This window comes from Manduca sexta, chromosome 2 (assembly GCF_014839805.1).
Source record: "Manduca sexta isolate Smith_Timp_Sample1 chromosome 2, JHU_Msex_v1.0, whole genome shotgun sequence".
In the NCBI taxonomy this organism is placed as follows: Eukaryota; Metazoa; Arthropoda; class Insecta; order Lepidoptera; family Sphingidae; genus Manduca; species Manduca sexta.
Genome location: NC_051116.1, coordinates 2,633,398 through 2,659,051, shown reverse-complemented (window position 1 = coordinate 2,659,051; position 25,654 = coordinate 2,633,398). Strand labels below are relative to the sequence as shown.

Here is a 25,654-nt window from a genome sequence, read left to right as displayed (position 1 = left end):
TTCGCCCGCCACTGTCTCCCACACCAGGGTGCGTTCACCTTTCAAGAGTTTGTCGCGTCGCCATATAAGTAGAGCCACTTCACACCCACATCCATCGCATTAGCTACCGACAGAGCATCCTTTTGTTTCGACGGACGAGCATTGTTTTTATCGATAGATACATGGATATGCAATGTTTAATGTTGCCAACTTAGTTGATTTACCTCTACTGGTGGTTTAGACGTACTTTTTAGCGGAAAATAGGAGAAAACAGATTTTGAATGATTTCTAGTTCATTTATTGCGGGTTTGGGGAATCAGTTAGAAAACATGTGACTATATTTAAATCATGTTTGTAACGTATTGTCAAAAAAATATGATTTTCTAACTTTGGATCTTGATTCCACATTTTAAAATCTAGCGATAGGTTTTTTTGTTACATTATGGCACGAACTACACATGAAATAGTAGTGACTAGCGTTACATAACTCTGCCTACCCCTTTGGAAAAGAAAGGAATTATTGTATATGTTATAACCTTGAAATCTATATACACAATTTAAGTACACGAAACTGACACACAAGTTTAAATTTTATTCAAGTGCCAATAAAGTGTATTACAGAATGAATTCTAGTAAAATCGATACGATAAAAACGAGAATCGGATGTCGATTTAAACTGCCTTTTACCGCTGACCACTGCGTTCACTGGATAGAGTCCATTTGTGTTAAACTACGGAATAGAGACGAGACTGTTCAATTAACTAATTGAGTACTTTTTACACTCACGCTGTTAATCTCCAAAAGGGTAGACAGAGCAACTATTGCACTCTGTTTTCTTGACATATTTCAATAGACAACTCCAACATTATTTGGTGATCTCTCCTTCTCATGATTTTATCAGAATCTAAATCTCCAAATCTCAACTCCTACAAAACATATAAGAATTTTTTGGTCGACTTCACGTTGAGTGGGATAAGTAAAAGTGGAAAATGCTTTACCAATCTCTTTAGATATATATAATACATAACATCAGCCCTGTATTATATACTGCCCACTGCTGCACAGGCTTCCTCTACTACTGAGAGGGTTTAGGCCTTAGGCCACCACGCTGGCCTAGATACCCCTTTTTTTTCTCAAATAACCATTATAAAATATTTTTTTGTTGCAGTGGTGGTGTGTACGGCAGGATTCCAACAGCAATACTTTAGGGTGGTGCCGCGAAGCCTGAGGGTGCAGGAGGGAGCCGAAGCTGTCCTGGAGTGCGCTGTCGCCAACTTGGCTGGCCAGGTGCAGTGGACCAAGGATGGGTTCGCTCTTGGTAAGTATCTTCTATTATAATAAACAGAGTTTTAATTGTGTTTCGAAGAGGGCTGATTATCCCTCGTTAGTTGACATAATAATGACGGGTTGTTCTTTAGATTAACTTTATACAAGAATATTATTTATTTATTCTAAAGAACTTACTAACCGCGCAAGCTGGCCTACGTATTGCGGCATAAAATGTTAAATATCAGTGTACAAAAATTATCCTTGATCTAATATCTCTCAAACCGCCATACAACACTTTTACGAAGCTAATTAGCAAAAAGATATTGGATTAGTACCTGGCTCGAATTTCGCATATGATATACCTGGTAAAATAGGCAATTCAAACAATATATTTGAAAAGTTTTAAGTAAATTTTATTTGATAGTAGTAAACAGCCAATGTATATAGTACTCATTTTATGTACATTTATTTGTGAGCATAGATATGGGTCTTTTATATTTAGTCGGCTTATACATATATATGACAAGTAGCATTTACTCAGAAGTTTCTAAGGCTCTAAGAATTTCAAATTCTATCATAACCTTGTCCTAAATTCGACACACTCACTCCCTTTATCCCTGAAAGGGTAGACAGAGGCGCAAATGCTTCACCTACTTTCCGTTGTGTGTATTCCATCCCATGATATGATAGGAGACCAGCCCATAGCCCTATTAGGCACAAATTCTAGACTTTGAGCTAATACTAACTAAAAAAACCCGATCCGGGATTCAAACGAGCGACCTCATCACTGCAGACGTACCGTAACTACGCCACCAAGCAATCCCAAATCACATTTATCGATAATATTAAAAACAAAGTGCACTCAATTGAATTGATCTAATCATATGGCCGCCCGCGGTCATGAGAGCATCGACCTAAGAATTGTCTGGCATCAGACGAGATATTAGTCTGATATGGCTTCTATACATGTGTATTTTTGTTGCTTTGAATGACGAGACGAGCTTGCCGTTCGCCTGATGATAAGCGATGCGACAGCCCATAAACAGTAGAAACACCATCCAACACCTTGCATTACAACGTATTGTTTGGTATTCCATTGCGCTCGCCATCTTGAGATATGAGATTTTAAGTCTCATTATGTCCAGTAGCTACACTGGCTACAATGTTCTTCAAACTAGAACACAACAGTGACTACACACTGCTACTTAGCGGCAGGAATATACATTGCAGTAGTACCCACGCGGACTCTCACATATGAGATGTCTCATACATTAATGTAATTAGTCTGAATTATGATACTAGCATTTGATCTTAGTTTGTCGAGCGCAATATTATACCACACCGGGCCACACGGCAGGCCAATTATTGATAACTTTCAATTATCACTCGTTCCTTGTCCTACAAAATCAGCATCCCAATAACAATCCTTTGTATTCGTAATATCATAAAACAATAAAAACCGTTTCTTACTCTTCTATCGCTAGAAACCATTGTTCGCGCACTGACTCGTTCTCAAGCCCGCTAATGGATTGACTTGGATTGTTGGGAAATGAATTGATGCTGTTTTTGTAGGAACGGTTGTTTTCCTTTTGATGCGCCGGGATTGCTTGTATATCGTAATCTGACTTGCGTTGGAAAATTTAAATTCCTTTGTGCGCGATTTGCTCATGTATTCTCATACCGTGGTTGACACTAAACTGAATACCTATAAGCTGTCTCAGAATTCTAAGCTCTCATACACTCCCTTCAGCTCGTCGCTCCACCGGCCCGCGCGTCACACCACGCTCCCTGTACGTGGTCTCACAGTCGCTCCTGAATTATCTCACACTCCCGCTGTATATTCCACATACACCACGCTTCTAATAAACAAATCCCGTCTATATTTCGTAAGCTCTCATGCATTCAATGCAACGAAGTGTGCGACAACCCTCCGAGCCTTGAGTAATGAGGGGTTTCAGGCTTCAAAGAACCGATGAACCAGTTACCGGAGCGGTCTGACCTGGCTATCACGTATTTCAATAGAATCGACGCAGCTCACAGGATTTAAACGTTTGCGTGTCTATTGTGATGTGTATCGGATTGTAAATGGACGCGGTTTGAGGGAGGAGTGCTGGGCGGTGATTCACGTAACATTTTTGACTGATGTAAGACTTTGTATAGAGATCAAGGTTATAGTTACTGTTAATTCTAGTGTTTTGAAGGGTTAAGTAAACAATGTTGAAATTGGATTAGTTATAAAGATTAATTGAATTTATTCTGTTCTTTCATTAAATCTCTTCGTGTAATAATCACAAGATCGGTTTCATACCTATTGGCCCCAACAACCTAAACAGTTTATGTCACAAGATTTATCAAAGCATTAGTCACCATTAAAACAATTGTCTCAAATAAAAAAAATATGTATTACCGCTGCCGCTAGCAAACTGCACCAGAGAGTAATTAGCTCGCCGTCTCTGCTGTCACCTCACGGAATTTCTCTATCAATTGTCTCTGTTCTGCCGCATTGTTGCTTTCAATCAGCACGGATCCTTTGTGTTTGATTTGCCCACTGGAGTGAAGAATCAAAACAGGCTATGTTAGTAATGGTCGCACTGTTTGTGTAACGAACTGGAAGAAACTAAGTTTGGAAGTGGTACACGTCTTTTATACAAAGTAGACAGAGGCGTAAGTACGTCCATTTTTGTCATTTTCCATCTCATGATGGAAGGCAAGTCTTTCGTTATTTCAGACGCAAATTTCGAACTCCAGGCTACTGCAAATTGTGAAGTGAAAAAGTTTTGGAATAATAGCAGTCCTGTATTATATTATGATGCTGGGTATGGACTTCTACTACTGTGATAGTGCCATAGTCTATGCTGGCCTTTGAGTAGACTTCAATCTCTACTATTGAGATGGTGTAGGTCAAAGTCCACGCCAACTTGCAGGCACAGTTCAAGTACTTTCAGAGGTTTTTTTTAATTCATTAACATTTCCGTTTTGAAGATATTTGAAGCCAATCCACACTAGGTTAATGTGGTGGACTAAGGCCTAAAGCCTCTTAGTAGTAGATGAGGCCCGTGCCGAGCAGTAAAACAGTAATACAGCCCTGATATTATTATTATTACATATCATATATGTAATTTTTCCCACGATGTTTTCCTACACCGTTACAAAGCTCTCTTTTAGTAAGAGGTGTCAGTAGTCAGTTCCATACACTAGGCTATAATTGACTTTACTTTGCCAGTCTACGTCAAAAAAGATGCATGTTCCTAAAATTGATACTCAGTAAAATCATAAAACGGACAAATCCGATTCGATTATGCAACTCTTAATCGATTACGTATCCGTGAAATGACAATCGAGTATCGATTAGCAAATTAATAATTTGTTACATCTCGATTATTCCGTCACAGACGTACCGGGTAATTATTTTTACGATGGTAATGTAAAATGGTTGTGAATTGTTATTATCAGAATCGTTTGTCACGCGATGGCCGCTGTTGTTTGAGAACTTGCTCCGAATTTTTTGGTTATGGTCGGTAAGGCTCTGCACAGATGCTCTTCTGACCGATAAACACGTAACTACTTCTAGAAGTTCTAGTTCTACTAGTCTCATAGCATCTGCGCGAAGCTTTCATCTATTCTACTAATATTATAAATCCGAAAGTTTGTGAGGACGGATGTATGTATGTTTGTTTCTCTTTCACGAAACAACTACTGAAAAGATTTGGATGAAACTTTACAGTAATATTGTTTATACATTAGAGTAACATATAGGCTACAATTAATAATGATTTTATGTTTTGGTCATAATATAACGATGCATATCAAGTAAGTCGGAAAAAAATTGGTATCTTGGCGTACGCTGCCTAAACCGTTGGATTTAGACAAAAATGACGTACCGTAGGATTATTTGTTTTAAATAGTTCTACTTTCTATATCGGGAAAATGCATAGCGGGACTTTTATCCCGGAAAACCCCTTCACGCGGGCGAAGGTGCGAGCATAAGCCAGTCTATCTTCTATCTATCTATACTTATAATAAATCTGTAGAGAGGTCAATTCTGTACATGAAATATATTTCCAAAATAACTATCAGAGGGTGATTAGGGATCGATACTGATGCCAAAAATGCAATTAGTAAAATTTTTGTCTATCTGTCTGTCTGTCTGTCTGTCTGTATAACCGTTATAGAAACAAAAACTACTCGACGGATTTTAACGAAACTTGGTACAATTATTTGTCATACTCCTGTGCTGGTTATAGTATACTTTTCATCACGGTACAATTAATAGGGGCAGAGCAGTGAAGGGAAATGTTGGGAAAACGGGAGAAGTCACTCCATTTTTTAAGCTTCCGTCGCGTGTGCAACCTTAATGGTTAAAGCTACACAGAAATCATGTATGACGGAAATGTTCTCCTTAAAATTATGTAAAAATATCCCACGACAGCATATGTCTATCTTTTATGGTTGACTCACAATAACACGTGTAACTCCCGATAGCTTAGCAGTTCGAAGCTTTCTCATTATATTTGTCTACTCTTACGTTTATAACACTCTCAGTCATCCCTAATTAAAAAATTAACATTATTAAATATTCCATAAAAAAGAATCATAGAAATCGGTATAGAAACACCAAAGTTATACATGAAATACGCTAATAATAAGCCATCATGCGTGAATACTGAATCATGCTATAAGGATTATTTTTGTATATATATAAGGTCGCGAACGCACAGGGCAGGCGGCTTGCTTGGCACCTAGAGGCTAGCGAATCACCTAGCGAGTAGCTTCGTAAAACGAACATTCTCGAACGTTCGCGACCGGCTCCATTTTTGAAGTCCGAAATTCACGCGGGCGAAGCTGCGAGCGGAAGCTAGTATATTATAAAGCTAAAGAATTTCACGCTAATCTCAGGAACTGCGTCGTAGTAGTTGTATGTCGTCCAAAAATTCAACGCTACAATATCTACCCACATTTTACAATTATGCAAAATATAAAAAAATAATGCTGGTATACGCCGAATGAACCCAGTATTGAAATCGATTAGCCGGTTTGCTTTGGTGTTCGATCTTCGCCGAGAGAAAATTATATAAAAAAAAACTAGTTTTATTTCGATATCTAACATTCTTGTAAACATAAATCATCCATCCTCCACCTATCATTCAGTTTAATAGTACTCATATTTCTTTCCCAGGATACTCCTCAGTCATACCAGGATACCCTCGGTACGCGATGTTCGGAGACAGGAGGAACGGTGTCTACAACCTGAGGATCGTGAACGTCACTCTGGAAGATGATGCGGAGTACCAGTGCCAGGTCGGGCCTGCGCAGATGCACAAAGTGATCCGGGCTAATGCCTCCCTCACTGTTATATGTAAGTACATTTAAATAATTTTTTCAGGTTTTTTTGGCAATTGACCTTACTAAAATTGAAGGTAACGAAATGGGATCCAAATAGACTGACGAGAGATGGTTTTCCCTAGCCATTTGATGCAATTATGTTGGTTTAAAAGCAGGTATATATAGATAGAGGCCGATGTGATAGCGGGATTTACACCTTTCGCTATCCAAGCTGATACAAACATCCTACCACAAAGAAATCTGTGTGGTTAGGGAGGGTTAAAAGACCAAAAAATAGAGGAGATTATATGTTTGACTGACCGGTTTAGTTTAAAACCAGACCAGACCAGAAATACCAGGTTGTTTATGGTTTTGAAATTCTCAGGTTTTGAAAATCTTGAAACCTTCTCAGACTGCATCATTGATTATTCGGCCATCTAGATGCCCTATAACTCTCTAACCTTCATTTCATTTACATGACATAATATTACGACTACAATCCACAATGGCATAACGAAAAATACAGAGTTGGTACGATCGTAAAACCTCTAATAAAGAACCTTATGTGTAATTTACATATAGTGCAAAATGCTTTGTCGAGTAATGAGATGTTTTATTACTTGGGACATGTTTTTGAATGTGGAATGAGATTACTTTTTTAATCATAACATTAGGTTTTGTTTGTTTAATAACTAGTTTCTTTATTAACTGAACAAAGCTATAAACATTGCGATGAACAAATTAGCTAGCAATGGCGAAAGGTAAAGTTTTTCGAAAGGCAATGCGACAAAACGCAGGTACTTGCATCAATGCGGTCTGCAACTCATTCTTATTAGATTCTACAAGGGAAGCCGCAGGAATCGATCATATGGATACTTCGCCACTGGTAGCTAGTGTAAAACCAAACAAAAACGTCGTTACTTTGGTAAAAGTAACGCAAAATTGGCTGTTTAATTGCTATGAAGAATATCACAGAGGGTTGATATTAGTCCTGGTAAAAGTAACAGCAAAATTGACTGTTAATTGTAATAAAGGAAATGACTCCAAGAGGGTTGAAGCCTTAGTCCACCACATTGGCCTATTGACCTCACCTACCCCCAAAGCCATTATTAACCCTAGTCACCAAAATTTCCAAATACCTTCAATGTTCATGAAATAAATTTTTCAGCTTCAGTGTTATTAGGGTCATGCAATGCATGTTGGGTCCAAGAATTATAGCGGGACCCCTCTATTCCTTATTGGATGCGGAACTGGCGAATTTGAATAAAAGGCTCCCGTAAAATAGTCGCTGTTCTATTATTGTGTCTGATAGGGATGGGCATGTATCGATATTATTTAAAAAAACGTCACTGCCTCGGTGGCATAGTTGCATGCGTGGTACAGCAGCGCTCTGAAGTCCTGGATTCGAATCCCGGGTAGGACAAAGTGATATTTGGATTTTTCGGCTCAGTATCAGCCTGGAATCTGTAATTTGTGCTCGATATGGCGATAGGCCCGCCCTCTATCACGTCATGGGACAAAACACACTTGGTGAAACTCGGAGGTGTTCATAAACAATTGCAATATTATTGTATTCCACAAAGTTCTGCATCTGTTAATGAGATTTCATTGTAATTTGAAGCCAAATAAATGACGCAAAATTAATGTACACAAGTATATTTCCCGAGGCACCTATAGGGAGTTAAAAAAGTAGATTAGCTTCGGGAGTCTGGGAAAGAAATTGGAACACCAGTTTTCAGTTAGATGAAAAATCATCACTAGTTAAGATTTATTTCTATACTGTCCAATATTTTTCTAGGTCTTAGACTAATAAAGTGGTCTTAAGGATAAATATTAGGTAGAAAGACTTATATTCTATTACTAACTGCGCGACAGCAGTTGTATTTTATAACTTTTAATATAGAGGCACGCCAAAGTGACCCCACTGTATCTGGGTAAGCAGAGAGGGGGCCAGATAAAGCGTCTGCTAACGAAATAATATACACTAGTTGACACAATTTGCCGGCCTGTACAGGATACATACACAGCCTGATACAAACGTTGACTATAACGGCGGTTTTTAACAACTTGTGTACGATTGTTGCTTTCGGGCGGATATAAAATATGAATCCCTTCTAACCGAATTTCTGCCATGGCTGCCAATCTCAAAGAAGATCAGCCAGGGGCCTTATTCTCTATCCCGCACGTTATTGTTAACAGTACGTAACAAGCACGTAACACAACACATCATGTTTAGGACTATAGAAATTTGGCTTACAGAATACCATTCCACGCACATTTCTCAAAGATAACATGACACGGCCGCGTTACGCGTTTACACTATCATACAGAATAAGGGCCCAGGTAGCAAATATAGTGGACAAGTGTGTTCGCAATACACAGGTACACTCTTCCTTCACACTCATAGTCCGGTGAGACGGCAATCCGATATGACCGGAGAGAAAAATATATATCTTACCATTAGCAAACAACTATAGTACTAAGCCCTCGGATTCAATCCCCGTATCTTCTAAAATTTATTTATATTATCCCATATCGATTACGAATCTAAATCGATGATACTCGAATCCCATTCATATTCATCCAACAAAATACAGTACTTTTATCGATAAACACGATACACGCGCATCACTACGGACCGTATCATCTAACCCTTCAGCGGGGGTCATAAACCGGGGTCTCGAGCGGGCCTATCTGACCCGGGTTGGTTCTAGGGTTAAAACTGTTCGTATAAAAAATATCTTCATGCCATCGACTTACAAGACTTTTCGCTTAGACGCTGTTATGCTATATTGAATTTTTACGCTTTCGGATTTTGCTATGATAAGGTAGCGTCGATTTTGTCATTGTTTATGGGAAGGGACGTAATTGGAAAAATTGATTTTCGTGTTTTGTATTTTTTGACGTAAACATTTTAGTATGGTCGTTCAGAAATTACTCTACTGTAGCATTGAAATTCTTTTATCATTTTGTGAGATTAAACATTACACATCATAATGCTTACTTAAACTTGCAATATTAAACATGGATATAACAGTACTAACGCAAACTGCTTGGCAGTGGCGAAGAATGAAATTTTCTAAAAGGAAGCCGTATACAACATATAAGTAATTCGCATAAATACAGTCTGCAAATCGTTCTAATGATAATTAGATTTTACATAAATTACGAAAGGAAAGCCGGCAGGAATCGGTTTATAATATAGACCCTTCACCACTGCTGTATGTTGATAGAAGTAGACAAAAATTTTATCTTCCTTCAAATATTCCGCTAGTCAGTAACATCTAAAAACTAAACACGGCTATATTATATAAATCTACTAAACGAAATCAAACATTCACTTTTACTTCTGCTAAAATTGTGCCAAAAATCATCCACGAATAACAAATATTTTTACAAAAATATCTTGTTTTAGTTCTCAGTATTTTTGTAGTTTAGTACCAATATGGTGTGGTTGTGTATTTCTGACTGAAAGCATGAAGATGTAGCTCAAACAAATTTATGTCTTAGAATTATTTATAGTATTCGAAGTTTACACTTTTTAACCAACTTCAAAAAAAGAAGGGGATATTAATTTTACATTTGTGGTTAAAATAAGTTATAGTAAAGTGTTGCCTAAGAAGATAAGTGTATGGTTTCGTTTATTAACAAAACGAGAAGGAATTTTTATACCTAGTTAAAGTCCCTGGTCTAAAGATTTCATATTCTTAAACGGATCAATTTGGCTCGAGCACCTAGACCGATCGTTTTAGGGTTACATCTCTAATTGATCATTAAAGGGTCCGTGAGCGGGATAAAAAGGGATTCGGAGGTGATACAGCTTGTTTTGCGAGATATAACATGATTACTTCGAAGGACACGCCTTAAGGAAAGAAGCAGCGATATTGTTTCTATAAGTAACATTTAGGGGCTATTTTACCCAACTACGGCAAGAAAAGGTTATGATTTTAACATCCTATGTCTTAATTGTTCTAATCTACATTTGATCCTTTTGGGCCGATTTTGACAAGGGAGATGTCATTCGTTTTTATTGCGTGACGGTTATGGACTATTATTCAATATTATTAAAATTCTTAATTTGCATGTTTTATAAGATGGGTTGATGAGGAAGTTACTTAATCAATAGCTAAAACTAATATCAGAAGTAATCTAGGTGTGTATAATTATGGATCTTTAGTTATATTGAAATCGTTATGAATTGTCAAAACCGACTTCAAAAAAGGAGTTGTTACCAACTCGAAGTGTATTTATTTAAACATTTGTTACTACAAAACTCGTTCTTTTATATACCGATTAGGAAATTTATTTTTGTGTTGGAAAGAATATACCTCCAGATTAGACCCATAGATTATAATTTTTCAGAATCGCTTCAATAAAGTTTTAAAACCTAAAATATCTAAAATAATTACGTCATTTAAATGATATTGCGTATTTGAATATCTTGTGACGCTTTTAGTTATGTTTTTGCGTTGAGTTCTTAAGTATTTAATAGTACAAAAGTTTATGGGTTACCTGATAAGTTTAAGACTACTTTTATATACCTGAGAGCCTTAGGTATATTTAGAATTTTTTTTAGGGAAAATCCGAAAAAGTGAGTATATATCTTTAATCGTACTTCATTGTCATTGGACATAACTTTTTACACTATCTTTGACCTCTACCAGCACATTTCCAACCTGTCTTAACATTACCTTTCATCCCGAACCCGTTTTGCATTTTACAACCCTTATCGACGGCGTAATTCCAAAGATTTTCACCCCCATTGGACATAAATTTCGTGTTTTATCCCCGTTTTAGTGGTACTCGTTTAGTTTTCACCCAAATTCGAACGATATTGCATCCCTCGGGACGGCTAGTGGATTGCAATTTCGTTTTTTTTGGCGTGATGACGTCCGCCATTTTGTGAATTTTATTTATGATTTTGTTTTGGGATTTTCGTCGATAGAGGCGATTTGCAATGATGCTGTGTATTTTATTGTGTGATAGTTTCATTTTTGAAACTATTAGGATTTAAGAGTAAAGTATTTTGTCATTTTTTTGCCTGGCTAATGATTCGCAAAGATCACCCCATTACTAATTCATTATTTCATCAATATTTTTTCTGTATTAACTAGTACTATTATTTTTCCATATTTAGTAAGTAGTTTTTTTATGCTTTGAATGACGAGAGGAACTTGCCGTTCGGCTGATGGCAAGCGCCACGACATCCCATAAACAGTAGAAACATCACAACACCTTGAATTACAAAGTATTGTTTGATTCGCTGCGCTCGCCATCCTGAGACATGAGCTGTTAAGTCTTAATGTAGACTAGAATAATGTACACTAGAATAACACAAAAGAACTTTATAAACATAGACTTAACACAACCTAAGCATACGTCTCTATAAAAGCTCTACAAGAGTTAAAGCCATTGAACCTTCACAATAGTTGAAGCCTGAGATTTTGATATCTCTATTAAGTAGAGAACAGTGCTCTATGCGGGAATTCACATTTTCGCTCTACGTAGTACGTAAGGAACTTTTATTCCTCGTACGTTCGCGAATGAGGTCTCAAGATTTTATATGACTTTTAAAATAGTTCTAAAGCTTACTCTACGTAGACTCTATTTAGCTTTTATGTTGAGCTTTCGTTAGTTGCCAAAATTATTTTTGGTTGTATAAATACGTAATGGTAATGCGGAAATGTTTTCGCAAATTATTTGAAGTATAATTTTGAAATAAGTTTCGGTTAAAAATATTTGGAATTTGTAATTCTAAGTTCTGGCTTATGTTGTTTTTAGCCAGGCTCATCAGATAAGTAAACTGTTTATTTCATCATTATGTTTTTAAAATACACACACAAATCACGTATTTATGCCCGAAGGCGTATGCAGAGGCACAATCAGGCACCCACGTTTATCCAAGTGTGTTCCGTCCCATGATATGATGGGCGAGCCTATCGCCATATCGGGCACAAATTCCACACTTTAAAAATAGTTTTTTTTTAGTAAACGGGCAAAATAAGTAACTTCTAACATACTCAATATCAAAATGAAATTATCGCACACAGATATACACCTTCATCCCTGAAGGGGTAGACAGACATGTGACTAATAATAAAATAATTAGTATATATTTATTTACGCATTGTCCACGTCTCTACACATGTTGGCTAGTAAATACCATAGAAAATAAGCCGCAAACATTTTAAATATATATAACACAAAATTATACACGTCATTTCATATTCACCATATTGCCTAAAGTTCTCTGTACACTAATTATAATTATATAGTAAAGCCCAAAATCACTCGGGCGATTTAATATTCACCCATTTCCACTAAACACAGCATAAGTTTGGGGAATACCCTCGGAATATGTCGTACGGTGCCGTCGAGCCCGCTCCTAACTGCACAACTTGAGCGAGTTAAAAGAATACGCTTTTGTCTATAACAGGGTCGGAGTAAGCTGTGATATGTAGGGGTTGTGACCCCCCGTATGCAAGTTTGTGTATAATGGCCTAAAAAAATTTTTAGATAGCAAATTATACGTGCATTATGAAAATTACTTTGGAAATTCGTTGAAATTTAATTCAATTTTATCATCAGAGTCCCGCTGCTGAGACAATTGATAAGACAATTTGTTACTATGTTTGTCGGAAATGTTAATTTGGGATTACCGTTGACATAAAAATCTATATTATGACTATCGTAATAGTCCTCAAACCAAACAGACTATAGACAGCGCTATTTCTTTAATCATCTACAAGCCATGTGGCCAAATTACCCTCAGGATATTAATTTTCAAAAACCTTTTTTAGCAGTCACTTATGTTACAAAATATACTTGTGTTTGGAAGCTTACGCCGAGCTTAAGTAATGAGTCGTCCATCAGTATTAAAAAATTTAACTCCTGGGTAACGTGGGGCCCACTTCTCCCCTCAGCCTCCTTCCTCCGCCTCTGCCTTCGCGAGTACACAACAACTTTACCCGTGTTTATTCAGTGCCGAAACTTTAACGGTGGCCTTTGTTTTTTGAGTTATGCCACCTTATCACATTATTTTCTTGTTAGGTATGGTTCGTTTTGATTTTATTATGCGTTTTGTACATATTTTGGCTTTATTATTTTAAATGTGTCTTCTACATGCACTTAACTCAGTGTTGGTCCGCACAATATTGATTTATTGTATAAAATGTTTTAATTATTTTTCAGTTCATCGTAGCTTCTAGGTGTTGTATTTATAGAAGGTAAAATTTATTTGATATTGTCTTGTACTTAAGGGTCTGTTTGGATGTTAAAAGTAAATATAGAAATTGCCGAAGTGTGGCGGGATTTAGGGACCATTTTATGGATTAATATAATTATGTCAATTTAGATAAAATTGGGAACATACGTAGACCATGTCTTGGATTAATGTATGAACCTTTTATCCCAGAAAATGACGCAATCGGACAATTCCAAAATTCTCACAAGAAACAGTAACATAAATATAGAATAAAAAACACCTGTCCCACACAGAAACCGCGAGGAATCTAGTCGAAAATAAAATATATCAAAACGGATGTCGTGTGATATTCACACGTTGAATTTTTGCAAGAATTTCTCCCCTGGGGCTGACGTATGGAATTTGGTATTCGAGATAAGGAAATTCGGTTTCTGTGTCATGTGAGAATTGTTTTATTATGACGGAGTTTAAGGATAATTAACACGCTGTTTATTTGATGGGATAGGCAGAGGGTAGTCGGTTTTTTGTCTGTTCACTCCGGTGATGTGATAGCTGATAAGGTGTAGAAAAACAATATGACTGCTCGATTCGGGATTCGAACCTGAGACATCAGAGTGATAGTTGTATACGCAAGACAAATACGCCAGTAATCCTGTCAATTTTATTTAAAGGCAAATAATAATTACAAATTTTTATATGCAATTTCATAAAACATTTTGTTTTATGATTTTCTTATATGGTCACTGCAAAGAGCCCCCACTGCACCTGATGGCAAGTGGAGTTGAGTCCAATAGAATGTCGACTGACGAGAGATGATTACCCCTCGGTAGTCGACACAATCATGTCAGCCTGTTGGAGCAAGATGTATACAGGCTGATCCCGGAACGCGACACACTTACATGGGCTACTATGGCGGGTTTTACCACCTTGTGTACGGTGGTCGCTATCCGGGCGGATATAAAATATATCCTACCACCAGCATGTAACTATATCTATACATATTATAAAACAAAGTCCCCTTTCTGTCTGTCTGTTATCGATTTTCTCAAAATCTACTGAACGGATTTTTATGTTTGTTATGAAGATTGTTTAAGACCTTGGGAAGGTTATAGGCTATTTTCTATCCCGGGAAATATATAGCGGGACTTTTATTTAACTTATTCACACGGCCGAAGCCGTGAGCGAAAGCTAGTAAGAATTAAATTAGGCCAAATATCCTCTAGACATAAACGCTACATTCAACCTAACTGAAAATCAATCTATGTATATCCCACCATAACATACAAAGTGTTTCTAAACTACCGACCACTCTGAAGATGGTAAGTTTCACACAGATTAGTAAGATGCTGTACAAGATACTGTTATTAATTTAGTTTACAAATACTTTGCCAGTTGAGTTGGTGCTCGGTTGGCTGAGTTTAAACGTTCAATTTTTGGTCTAACTTTGGGCGAACTTGGGAAATATATCTAATAATAGCCCTGTATCATTGCCATTGCGTTAATAAATGAAACTACATCGTGTTTACCTCTGCTAATAATTTGCCAAAAATTATTTATAAATAATGAATATTTTCACCAAAAATCACTGTTTTGTCATTTTTTTTTATCTTTTGAAGTTTAATGCGAATGTAGCGTGCGCGTGAGTGTATTTCTGACAAAGTGTGATGTTGCCGCTGCGATGAATTCTTTTAGAATTTAGTAGTGGTATTAGGGAGTGTTAAATTAAAATTACTTTTTACTGATATGTATGATGTTCAGAACTTATACTTTTTTATTTTACATCTACGGTTTGAGTAATTTATTGCAAAGTGATATATTCAAGAAGCCAAGTCTATGGTTTCATTTAGTAATGCAAAACGACACTGTACTCACTGCTGAGCACGACTCTCCTCTACAACAGAGAAGATTTGGTTAGTCCACTACGCTGTAGTGCGGGCAGACTTAACACACCTTCAAAATTGTTATGGAGAATTCTCAGGTATGCAGACTTCCTCACGATGTGTTACTTCCCCGAAAAAAAAACCTCTTAATATTATTCACGCTTTTAGATGTAAATGCTGAACGGATTTGGATGAAATTAACAAATAGATAGAGATGTTCTGAATTGGCATGTAAAAAAATGTTAAGAGAGCGCCGTTGCTATTTCGTGCTAAAGTTAACATTCTCATTACAAGAAATATATTTTACCACATCATGGCGAGGTTTAGTTCCTAATCAGGCTATATCACTTTCAGTTATACTGATGACCCCGACCAGTTGACACAATTATGCTGGCCTATTTGATCACTTCAATGTTGTTCAAACCGAAACACAAGAACGCTTTCACACTTGAAATAGACATCGCGGTCGTACACACAGCCAGACTGGTATACGAGAGTACCTAGTAAAATCTTCACCATGTTTATATAGCTTCTAAACAACCTTCTAAAAAAAAGCGGCGATAGCTTAGTTGGGAAAAAGCGGCGATAGCTTAGTTGGGTGTGGAACGGACTACCAAGACGAATGTCCGCAGGTTCAAATCCCAAGGGCACACCCCTCTGACTTTTCTAAAAAATCATGTGTGTATTCTTTGTGAATTTATCGTTCGCTTTAACGGTGTAGGAAAACATCGTGAGGAAACCTGCATACCTGAGAAGTTCTCTATAGGAATTTCGAGGGTGTGTGAAGTCTACCAATCCGCATTAGACCAGCGTGGTCGACTAAGGCCTAATCCCTCTCAGTAGTAGAGAAGGCCCGGGCTCAGCAGTGGGCAAGTATATAATTCAGGGCTGATATTATTATTATTATTATAAACATCCTACATCATTGACGTATATTCTATAGACACGAACGTCCATATAAACTATTTGTTCAAAATCTGAACTAAAATGGTAACAAAACATCACTGTTACAACCTATTTATTCACTTGAACAACAAATAATTTTACTTATTTGACTAATATTTTTTTTTTAATCCAGGTTTACACTTAGACTCGAATTCTTATATCACCACAAGCTGTCAATATTGAATATACTAAAGTCAGTTTGAATGGATATCAGTTCAAATCAGTAGAACACAGTGAATGTTCGGAACGTCAAATGCAGTACATAGTACATATTATATCGATGTTCTACATAGTATATGAAAGCGTCGGTGTTAAGTTCCCGCAGCCATCTTTATTTCTCTTTTATGATGTATAAATTATATATGTTGCGCGTTATCTAGAGAAACATTTGTCATGTTAGGCTGTCGACACATTAGGAGGGAATACACTCCGCATTGTGCGGAATGGGATATTAATTTATTGTTAGATTATCCCGAGTCTGGTAGAGGGTGTTTTTGCTCAGTTTCAGCTAGATACTGATATTTATGTGTGATATGGAGATAGACTTGCCTCCTAAATGGGACGGTACATATTTGGTGACAAGTGTGTAGTGTTCTGCACCTCTTCCTACATCTTCAGGGATACAGGCGTGATGTGTTTTTGTAATTTATAGAGATAAAGCTGTGTATGTTTAGTCTATAATATGAACAGGCTCGACCAAGCACCCCTCTCACGGTGAAACCAACGTAAACTGACAGTTCGCTTTGATGTCCAGTTAAGATTTCCAAAGGCTCAAATACCCTTTCTCTTTAAATTGAGTACCAGGTTGGAGTCTGAAATAGTCTTCGTATATGCAATGTCGTAGCTACGGACTTTCTCTGGAGGGTGTGGGGAATTCAACGATAGGCCTGCACCACGCGAAGACCCTGTAAGTGCAAGGCTTATCATGCGTTTCTAGGGTACCGATTATCCTTGCCTCATAGGTTCACCATAGGATAGATCTAAAATACCTAGGGAATGTAGATGTGTATTTTGTTATAAAGACTCGACAAAGTGACTCCGCTGATAGAAAGCGGAGTGGGGCCCAGAAAGAGTATTAGCTAACAAGAGATCTTTCACCAGTTAATATATACGTCTTAAATAATTTTATTTAAGACGTATATATTAACTGCCTCGGTGGCGTAGTTGTATTGCATGTCCGGTACAATAGCGCTCTGAGGTCCTGGGTTCGAATCCCGGGTTGGGCAAAGTGATATTTGGGTTTTTCTGCTCAGTATCAGCCCGGAGTCTGGAATTTGTGCCCGATATGGCGATAGGCTCGCCCCCTATCACATCATGGGACGGAACATACTTGGCGAAAAGTGGGTGCCCTAGTTGCGCCTCTGCATACCCCTTCGGGGATAAATGCGTGATGTTATGTATGTATGTATGTATAATTTTATTACCAATGCTATGTGTGTCCCGGACCTCTTACCACGCCAGCCGTACGCAGCGTCGGGCAGCACATTCCGCAAAATTTACTATGTTGTTACAATTATTAGTAGGTTTTGGCGTTGATCTGTTTATTTTCATGTTTTCTTTGTGTATTCGCAAAGATAAGCTTATTTCGCTCTTTGATGAATGAACCTTTGTGAATCGTTTGATGTTCTTTGACAAAAGAGACGGTTACCTCTTTAGCGAGAAATACGTTTGTTAAAAGCAAGATGTCGCTTGGTTTTTTATAGGAGACGTGCAAGATCTTCGTGTAATGGCTTACATATATTTTGACTTGTTTATTTCACATCACAACGTTAAAGTTTCTATCCGCCTTTCAATATAAGATAATTTATTCATTTGATTATTTCTTTGATAGAATTAATACTGAGTATTTATATAAGTTCCTCTAAGATTGGACTAAAGGAATTTATTTAGTCATGATAGGTGTTTTAAAATGCAAAGTATGACAATGTATAGTCAACTTGAGACATTCGATGTGAACTTTAGTCATAAGTTTTCTACGTTAGAATGTTTTTCAAGCCATAATATCTTCCTAAGTACAGAAATAGACAATGTAAGCAACTTAACTCGTATAGTATAGACCTATTATAATTGTTTCAACTTTACAGCTAAAATACTAAACTGATTTTGATAAAATTTGGCACAGGCGTTGCTTAAAAACAAACGCATAGCATAAAATAGTCAATTTCCCTATAAATTGTCTTTACGAGTACCACAGCAGTGTTGCCAACATTATACAATTAGAAAACATATTTTACTACTATCTACGACAGTTTTATTAATAAAATTCAATTCAGAAGCAATAAGTTTTGACGAATGTTCATTGTTTCTAGATAATGAAAGAAATATTTGACTTTTGTTTCCTCCAAAATATTTTATATTTGACATTGCTATATGAATGAAATTATATGTTTTGAACCAGACTTTGTATTGCATATTTTATGTACATGCTAACGTCTTCGCGCACTCTCGAACATTAAAATAAACGTATTATATAGAGATATACAGTCTTACTTATAAACAGTTCGGGTTTTGTTAAAATATAAATTTACTCGATCAGCTGTAAGTCAAAACCCGCCATCTTGCCTTTTAATAAGGCTTAAACTAGGACCGGTGATGTTCTTGACAGCTATTTAAGCAATTCTTTATCACCTCTTAACGCTAAAACATGTTTATAAGTAAGATAATGTAAGATTTTGTGTCTATTATGTAAAATAATACCAGCTCTGTGTTGTATACTGCCCAATGCTGAACACGGGTCTCCTCTACTACTGGACCTTAGTCCACCACGCTGTAGTGTAGGTAGACTTCACGCACCTTCGGAATTATTACGGAGAATTCTCAAGTATAAAGGTTTCCTCACTATGTTATCGTTCACTATTAAAACGAACATTAAATAATAAAAAAATGCAAATAACTTCGATAAATCAGAAGTGTGTGCTTTAGTCTTAACCATACTTAATCAGAACTGTTGATATTTTTTTTTATATGCGCTGAGCAATTGTGAAGTTTACTTATACGGTCGTTATTCTGGCAAATATCTTATCAACGAGTTTCTTTCTGCCTTTCTTCTTCGGGTAGCTAGTGAAAGGCTGGGAGGTTAGCTAGGTTAGGGCTTTTATTGTCTCCACTGGTGAGGACCACTAAACGTTCTTACCATTATGTTTATTAAGATTTTACATATACATCTTTTTTATTTCTTTTTTATTTGACTGCCTCGGTGGCGTAGTTGTATTGCACGTCCGGTACAATAGCGCTCTGAGGTCCTGGGTTCGAATCCCGGGTCGGGCAAAGTGATATTTGGGTTTTTCTGCTCAATATCAGCCCGGAGTCTGGAATTTGTGCCCGATATGGCGATAGGCCCGCCCCCTATCACATCATGGGACGGAACATACTTGGCGAAAAGTGGGTGCCCTAGTTGCGCCTCTGCATACCCCTTCTGGGATAAAATGCGTGATGTTATGTATGTTATGTATGTATGTATCTTTTTTATTTCTTCTTTCCTGCCAGCCCGAACTGGCTTTTTGTTTACTTCATAGTCTTTCATTTATTTATTGAAGTAATAATTAAATATTCTCATGCACCTTGACTTATCATAAGTGCAACTATGTTGGCCTACGTGATGATTAAAGCATTTTATTTTATTTTAATATCGTAGTAAACTATACAGTTTCTTCAACATATAAAAACAATCTATATTTTTAAATATAAAAACCGCTACAAACTTTCATTAATCGGTAATCTCACGCGCAAACGAAGTGTATTGTTTCTACGTTCCCATGAAACGGTCTAACTGTACAAGGTGATGCGAAACTCGACTCCAGAGTTGTTGAGGTGTTATTATTTATTTGAATGAAGGTTATTTTCCACAAAATCCTTCTGTATATAGCAGTGGCGAATGGTCCATATAATCCGATTCCTATCAGCTTCCGTTTATGTAGAATCTAATTATCATTACAATGATTTATAAGCCTCATTCATGCATATTAATACCTATATGTTGTGGGGTTCCCTTTTGAAAAAAATTACCTTTCGCTACTGGTATATAAATATATTAGTATGGTTTAGTAGTGCCTGAGATTATCGTGTTCAAATAATTTTATTACTTACATTACGTTATAGTTTCCTTTTTTTCGCAAAAATATTTATCCAAGAAAATCTTTTTTACGCGGGCTGAATAGTTAGCAAAAGCTAGTAATATTAATAATATTTCACTCTTGCACTTCAAGTCGTCCTAGCAAAGTTGCACAGCAGAATAAGTGTGATTATGGAATGAAAGCAAACCAGGTCTTCAGTTAAATAACAACTTATATATTTCTAATTGATTGCACGTCAGAACACAACCCATACAATTGAAATTAACCTATTTTTCGGATTTTATCGCGGTTTTAATTATTTTAGTTTTCTCTCGACGTTTCGAAGACTTTGCAGCCTTCATGGTCCCTGCTGTGACCGCGATAAAATCTGAAAAACAGTTTAATTTCAATGTCTAACATTCGCGTAAACATAAGAAATCATTATACAACCGTAACAAAACAGCATATAGGGCTTAGTTACAACATTACATTGATAATCATTCGTTTACAATAATTCAAATACTATGCTGCCAGTTCACATAATATTATAAAGGCTTTGTGTTTGCCTATGCAACCTTAACATTCACAACGATCTAACAAGAAATGAAACCAAATATTGACGAAGCAAGAAACTGGCGAGCAGCTCCATAATAAATGATAGCTAGCCATAATATTTCAGTGCTGAAAATCTAATGCAATGCAGGCTGCATTAGCGGGTTTCCTCGAGATTTCCCACTAGGATACCCCACAAAGACACTCTGGGAAGTGGATGGCAATGCTTTTAGCGATACAGTTGTTTTTTTTAATACGGTTGACCCGTGGGAACAGAATTCGGGATGGAAGTTTTTAGTTTTAGGTAAATAAGCTGATGTCGAGGTAATATTTGGAATTGTCGACGGAGCGACGGGACTAGTTGGGATGTTTGCAAAATATGAGTATTTGATGATAATTATTGAGTTACCGATGAGTTACCGATACCGAATCCTGTTAACTGCTAATCCGATTCAAAACCCAAGGTGCTGGTGGTAGGCGGTACAATTAGTGCATACACACCGTCATCTCATCAACTTCAATGGAACTGCGAGAAGACCGATGTGGTATTGACACAATAGTGATATATCGCACAGAAATCACGTTAGATGGCGACAGATGATTCTGGATGGCGATGGTAGAAGTTGCGCGACGCGCTGCATATATACCACCTCCTAATAGGAACCGTCGGAGGGGCCGCGGCCGGTCACAAACATCTGCCTGACTGGAAATCTTCCCCTTCCACACAGGAACGCAACCATCTGTTCCTCTACAGTGGCGTCTATCAATTTACGCCGCTAAAGGATATATTGATGATGTGATAGGAAGCGAGCCTATGGCCATATCTGGCACTAATTCCAGTCTCCGATCTTATAGAGCAGTTCAATATCAATTTGTCCAACTCAAGATTCGAACCTTGGACCTCAAAACGGTAGCCGTGCCGTGTTTGGAACATAACTTACCTACCCAAACAGTTTTTTTTAACGCTCCTGTGTTTAAAATCAAAACACAACGTAAAGTAACAAACTTTGTACATTACATCTTAAATATTAAACGAAGCAGAACTCAGAGCTCCGATTACGGGAAGTTTCATAGTAAAAAGCGAAAGATTTAAGGAACCGAGTTACTTAAGACCCTTCACCGAGCAAATGGCCTTAAGAATATGCAAATATTTACGAATAATTTCTATAAAAATCAATTTTAGGTCATTTTGATAATTTTAAACTACCAAATTGTTCCTTATTAAATTGTCTATCTAATAGTGTTGGTTGAAAATGAAATCAATGTGTACTATAGGAGGAAATGCAATTCACAATAACTATTATAATTACTGGCAGTGGACAGGAGACATAGCTCGTAGAACTGACGACCGTTAGGGCGGAAAAGTTCTGTAGTGGCGAACACGAATCGGAAGACGCAGCGTAGGCAGGCTCTCACGAGATGGACGGACGATCTGGTGAGGGTCGCCGGAGTCCGATGAATGAGGGCGGCACAGAACCGGTCCCTGTGGCGCTCAATGGGAGAGGCCTATGTCCAGCAGTGGATGATACCCGGTTGAAATTATGATTATTGTATTTTCCGTAAAGAACGATAAGTATCTACGACTTGCAAAATTGATTTTATTTATATAAGCATGACAAAGTGACCCCACCGCCCTAATGGTAAGCGGAGTAGGGTCCAATTAAATGTCGACTGACGAGAGATGATTGCCCCTCGACAGTCGACACAATTATGTCCTGTTGGAACCAGATATACACAGATCCCGGGCCACCATGGCGGGTTTTAAAACCTTGTGTATGGTGGTGTAGCACCGGGTGGATATAAAATAATATATCTTACCAAAAGCTAAGTGATATTTGTAATAACAATGACGAATACATTAAGGCCAGCCCCTTATTCCTCTCAACATCTATTAATATAAAAAATATTTGATATTTAGCCATATCTATCACTTTAATTAGACTAAAATGATATACACCAAATATAGAAAAACTAAATTGATTTACGTAAAATGTACCTTTTTGTTTGCCATATATGATAGAATTTACACCAACACCATTAAATTAATTCTATCGTTTATGGTAAAGTATTTATTAAATATAATCTTTATAGTCGTGGAAATTAAGATTTATCTTACAACAGCCTAATGCCAGTTAAAAGCGGCGACAGCCTAGTGGGGTGTGGAACGGGCTGCCGATACAAATTTCCGCAGGTTCAAATCCCAAGGGCACACACCTCTGACTTTTCTAAAATCATGTGTGTATTCTTTATGAATTTATCGTTCGCTTTAACGGTGAAGGAAAACATTGTGAGAAAACCTGTATACCTGAGAAGTTCTCTATAGGAATTTCAAAGGTGTGTGAAGTCTACCAATCCGCACTAGGCCAGCGTGGTGGACTAAGGCCTAAACCCTCTTAATAGCACTGGCGAAAGGTCTATATAACCCGATTCCTTCCCTTTCGTAATCTATGTAAAATAAAATTATCATTAGAACGATTTGCAAACCACATTTATGCATACCTATGTTATGCTGTGTTCTGATTTTTTGATCAATTGTAGTAAAATGCGTATAAGGCGAGTGCGTGAGTATTTCTTACTGAAAGTATTGCCGATGCGACGAATTCTCTTAAAAGCATTAGAGCGCCTAAAATTAAAATTACTGTTTATTGTTTATTTTGTTCGAAACTTTTTTATTATACATCTACGGCTCAAGTAACTTATTGTGAAGTGTTATTTACAAGTAGATAAGTATGTGGTTTTATTACGTAACGCAATGTCAAAATGTACACCAAAAAAATATCTGAATGTTCATAGACCTCAATGGCCACTTACCACTTGCCTTTATACCTTTATCCAGTCTCAGTTAACACAAATCCAAAAATCAACTCAATTTGATTCAGCTGGTGCGCGTCGCATCCCGATTATCCCGGCCCTAAGCCATCTCCCTCGGGATTTAGCGGGATGGCTCTGGATACATTAAGTTTATCTTGGTTTTTTCCCTTTTTGTACAAAAGATTGCTCACGCAATGTTTAAGGAATAATCAGCGTGGGATCGAAAAGTAAACAGATTTTTTAATTTCCTTTTTTCTTTTGGTGTTGAAAGGTTTGTGTTTGGTACTAGGTATGTGTACTTTTGTATGAAGTTACTAGGTGTACGAGGAGGCCGTTTTGTCTATTTCCATCGCTAAGCAAGGCTTTGTGTTATAATGGGACTTAGGTGTGATTTATTAATAAATCCTTTGGGTGATAATACTTCTTGGTGGGTACCATCAGTTTGTCTATTCCTGTTCTTAAGCAATGAATGAAGGTTCGAAAAAACACTACCTGGTATAATTTTTCAAAATTATTAAACTTCTATATCTCACTGTGACGTGTGTATTAGGATGAGGTCAATTTCTTAGTTCTGCGTAATATTGCTATTTTTTATGATCAGGCGCTTATGAAATGAAATATCTAATTATTATAAATTTTCCAAAGTAGCCCCAGTAATAGTGAATCGTGATCATCAGTGAGCCATTATAAGAAATAGTTATATTTAAAAACATTGAACCGTCGCATAATTTTTTTTTTATCTACCATAAAAGAACTTAAGTGTCATTTTAAAATAACTTCGCGTTGTTACTGAAACGCAAATAAAGAGTTGCAATAAAATATTATATAACCTCTATAAATGGAGTAAAATTCAATTCCCCTCAACCCCCAATGGGACAAAGCTGGGAATCGACGCTTCGTTCCTTTTTGCGCAAAACTGGGAATTATTACTGCACTGTTTTAATATTACAAATAAGTCGGAATTTTATTCGGTTTTAATGCGGTATGAAGTTGAGGTAAATTTTATTTTTGTATTCACGACTTTATACTTGAAGGGTAGGTAGGAATGTAATTGGAACACTTAGTATAACTATGGTTAAAGATACGCCTGTTTGGGACATAAACTCAAATCTTGGTCGACTCAAATTTGTGTCCTAATTATTGTTAAAAAAGGCATTTTTTATTGAACCTATCGTAATACACTATAAGCCTTAGTACCACCATGAGAGTAATGACCAGCAATGACAATAACTTATCTTCAAAGAAGACTCGAAATGCGACCTACGTTAAATTTCATTTGACTGTCTCAGTGGGTTAGTTGACTGCATGCGCGGTACGGTGTATTCCATACAGAAATAAATTGTTATCAATATACAATAGGTTTTTGCATAGAAATATGTGTTCAAAACATTGTACGATTAATCTAGGCCGGGCCGGCAAAGCGTTGAATATAGTTTTTGTATGACGAGTAATTCGCTTGCTAAATAACACTATTGCCTTTTAATGATGAAACGAGCAAGCAGCTCTCCCGATGTTAAGCTTGCTATAAACAGTAGTGAGGTGATCTAATTTTGATTACTTCATTACTTATAATTTTCTTGTTGAGGGATAGTTGTATCCGTCCGGATTTCTCGGTGTATTGGACGCCGTAGTCCCCACCA

The 25,654-nt window shown here is 37.0% G+C and overlaps 1 protein-coding gene across 1 annotated transcript in view; it reads left to right on the top strand.

Annotated features, from left to right (window-relative positions):
- The window catches only part of LOC119189235 (irregular chiasm C-roughest protein-like), a 44,928-nt gene extending 38,295 nt beyond the window's left edge, over positions 1–6,633 (top strand). The window contains exons 3-4 of the mRNA XM_037438330.1: positions 1,148–1,297; positions 6,425–6,633. Of these exons, the coding sequence (XP_037294227.1) occupies positions 1,148–1,297; positions 6,425–6,618 (344 nt within the window). The 3' untranslated portion in view covers positions 6,619–6,633. The remainder of the gene's footprint in view (positions 1–1,147; positions 1,298–6,424) is intronic.
- The last annotated feature ends 19,021 nt before the right edge of the window (positions 6,634–25,654 follow it).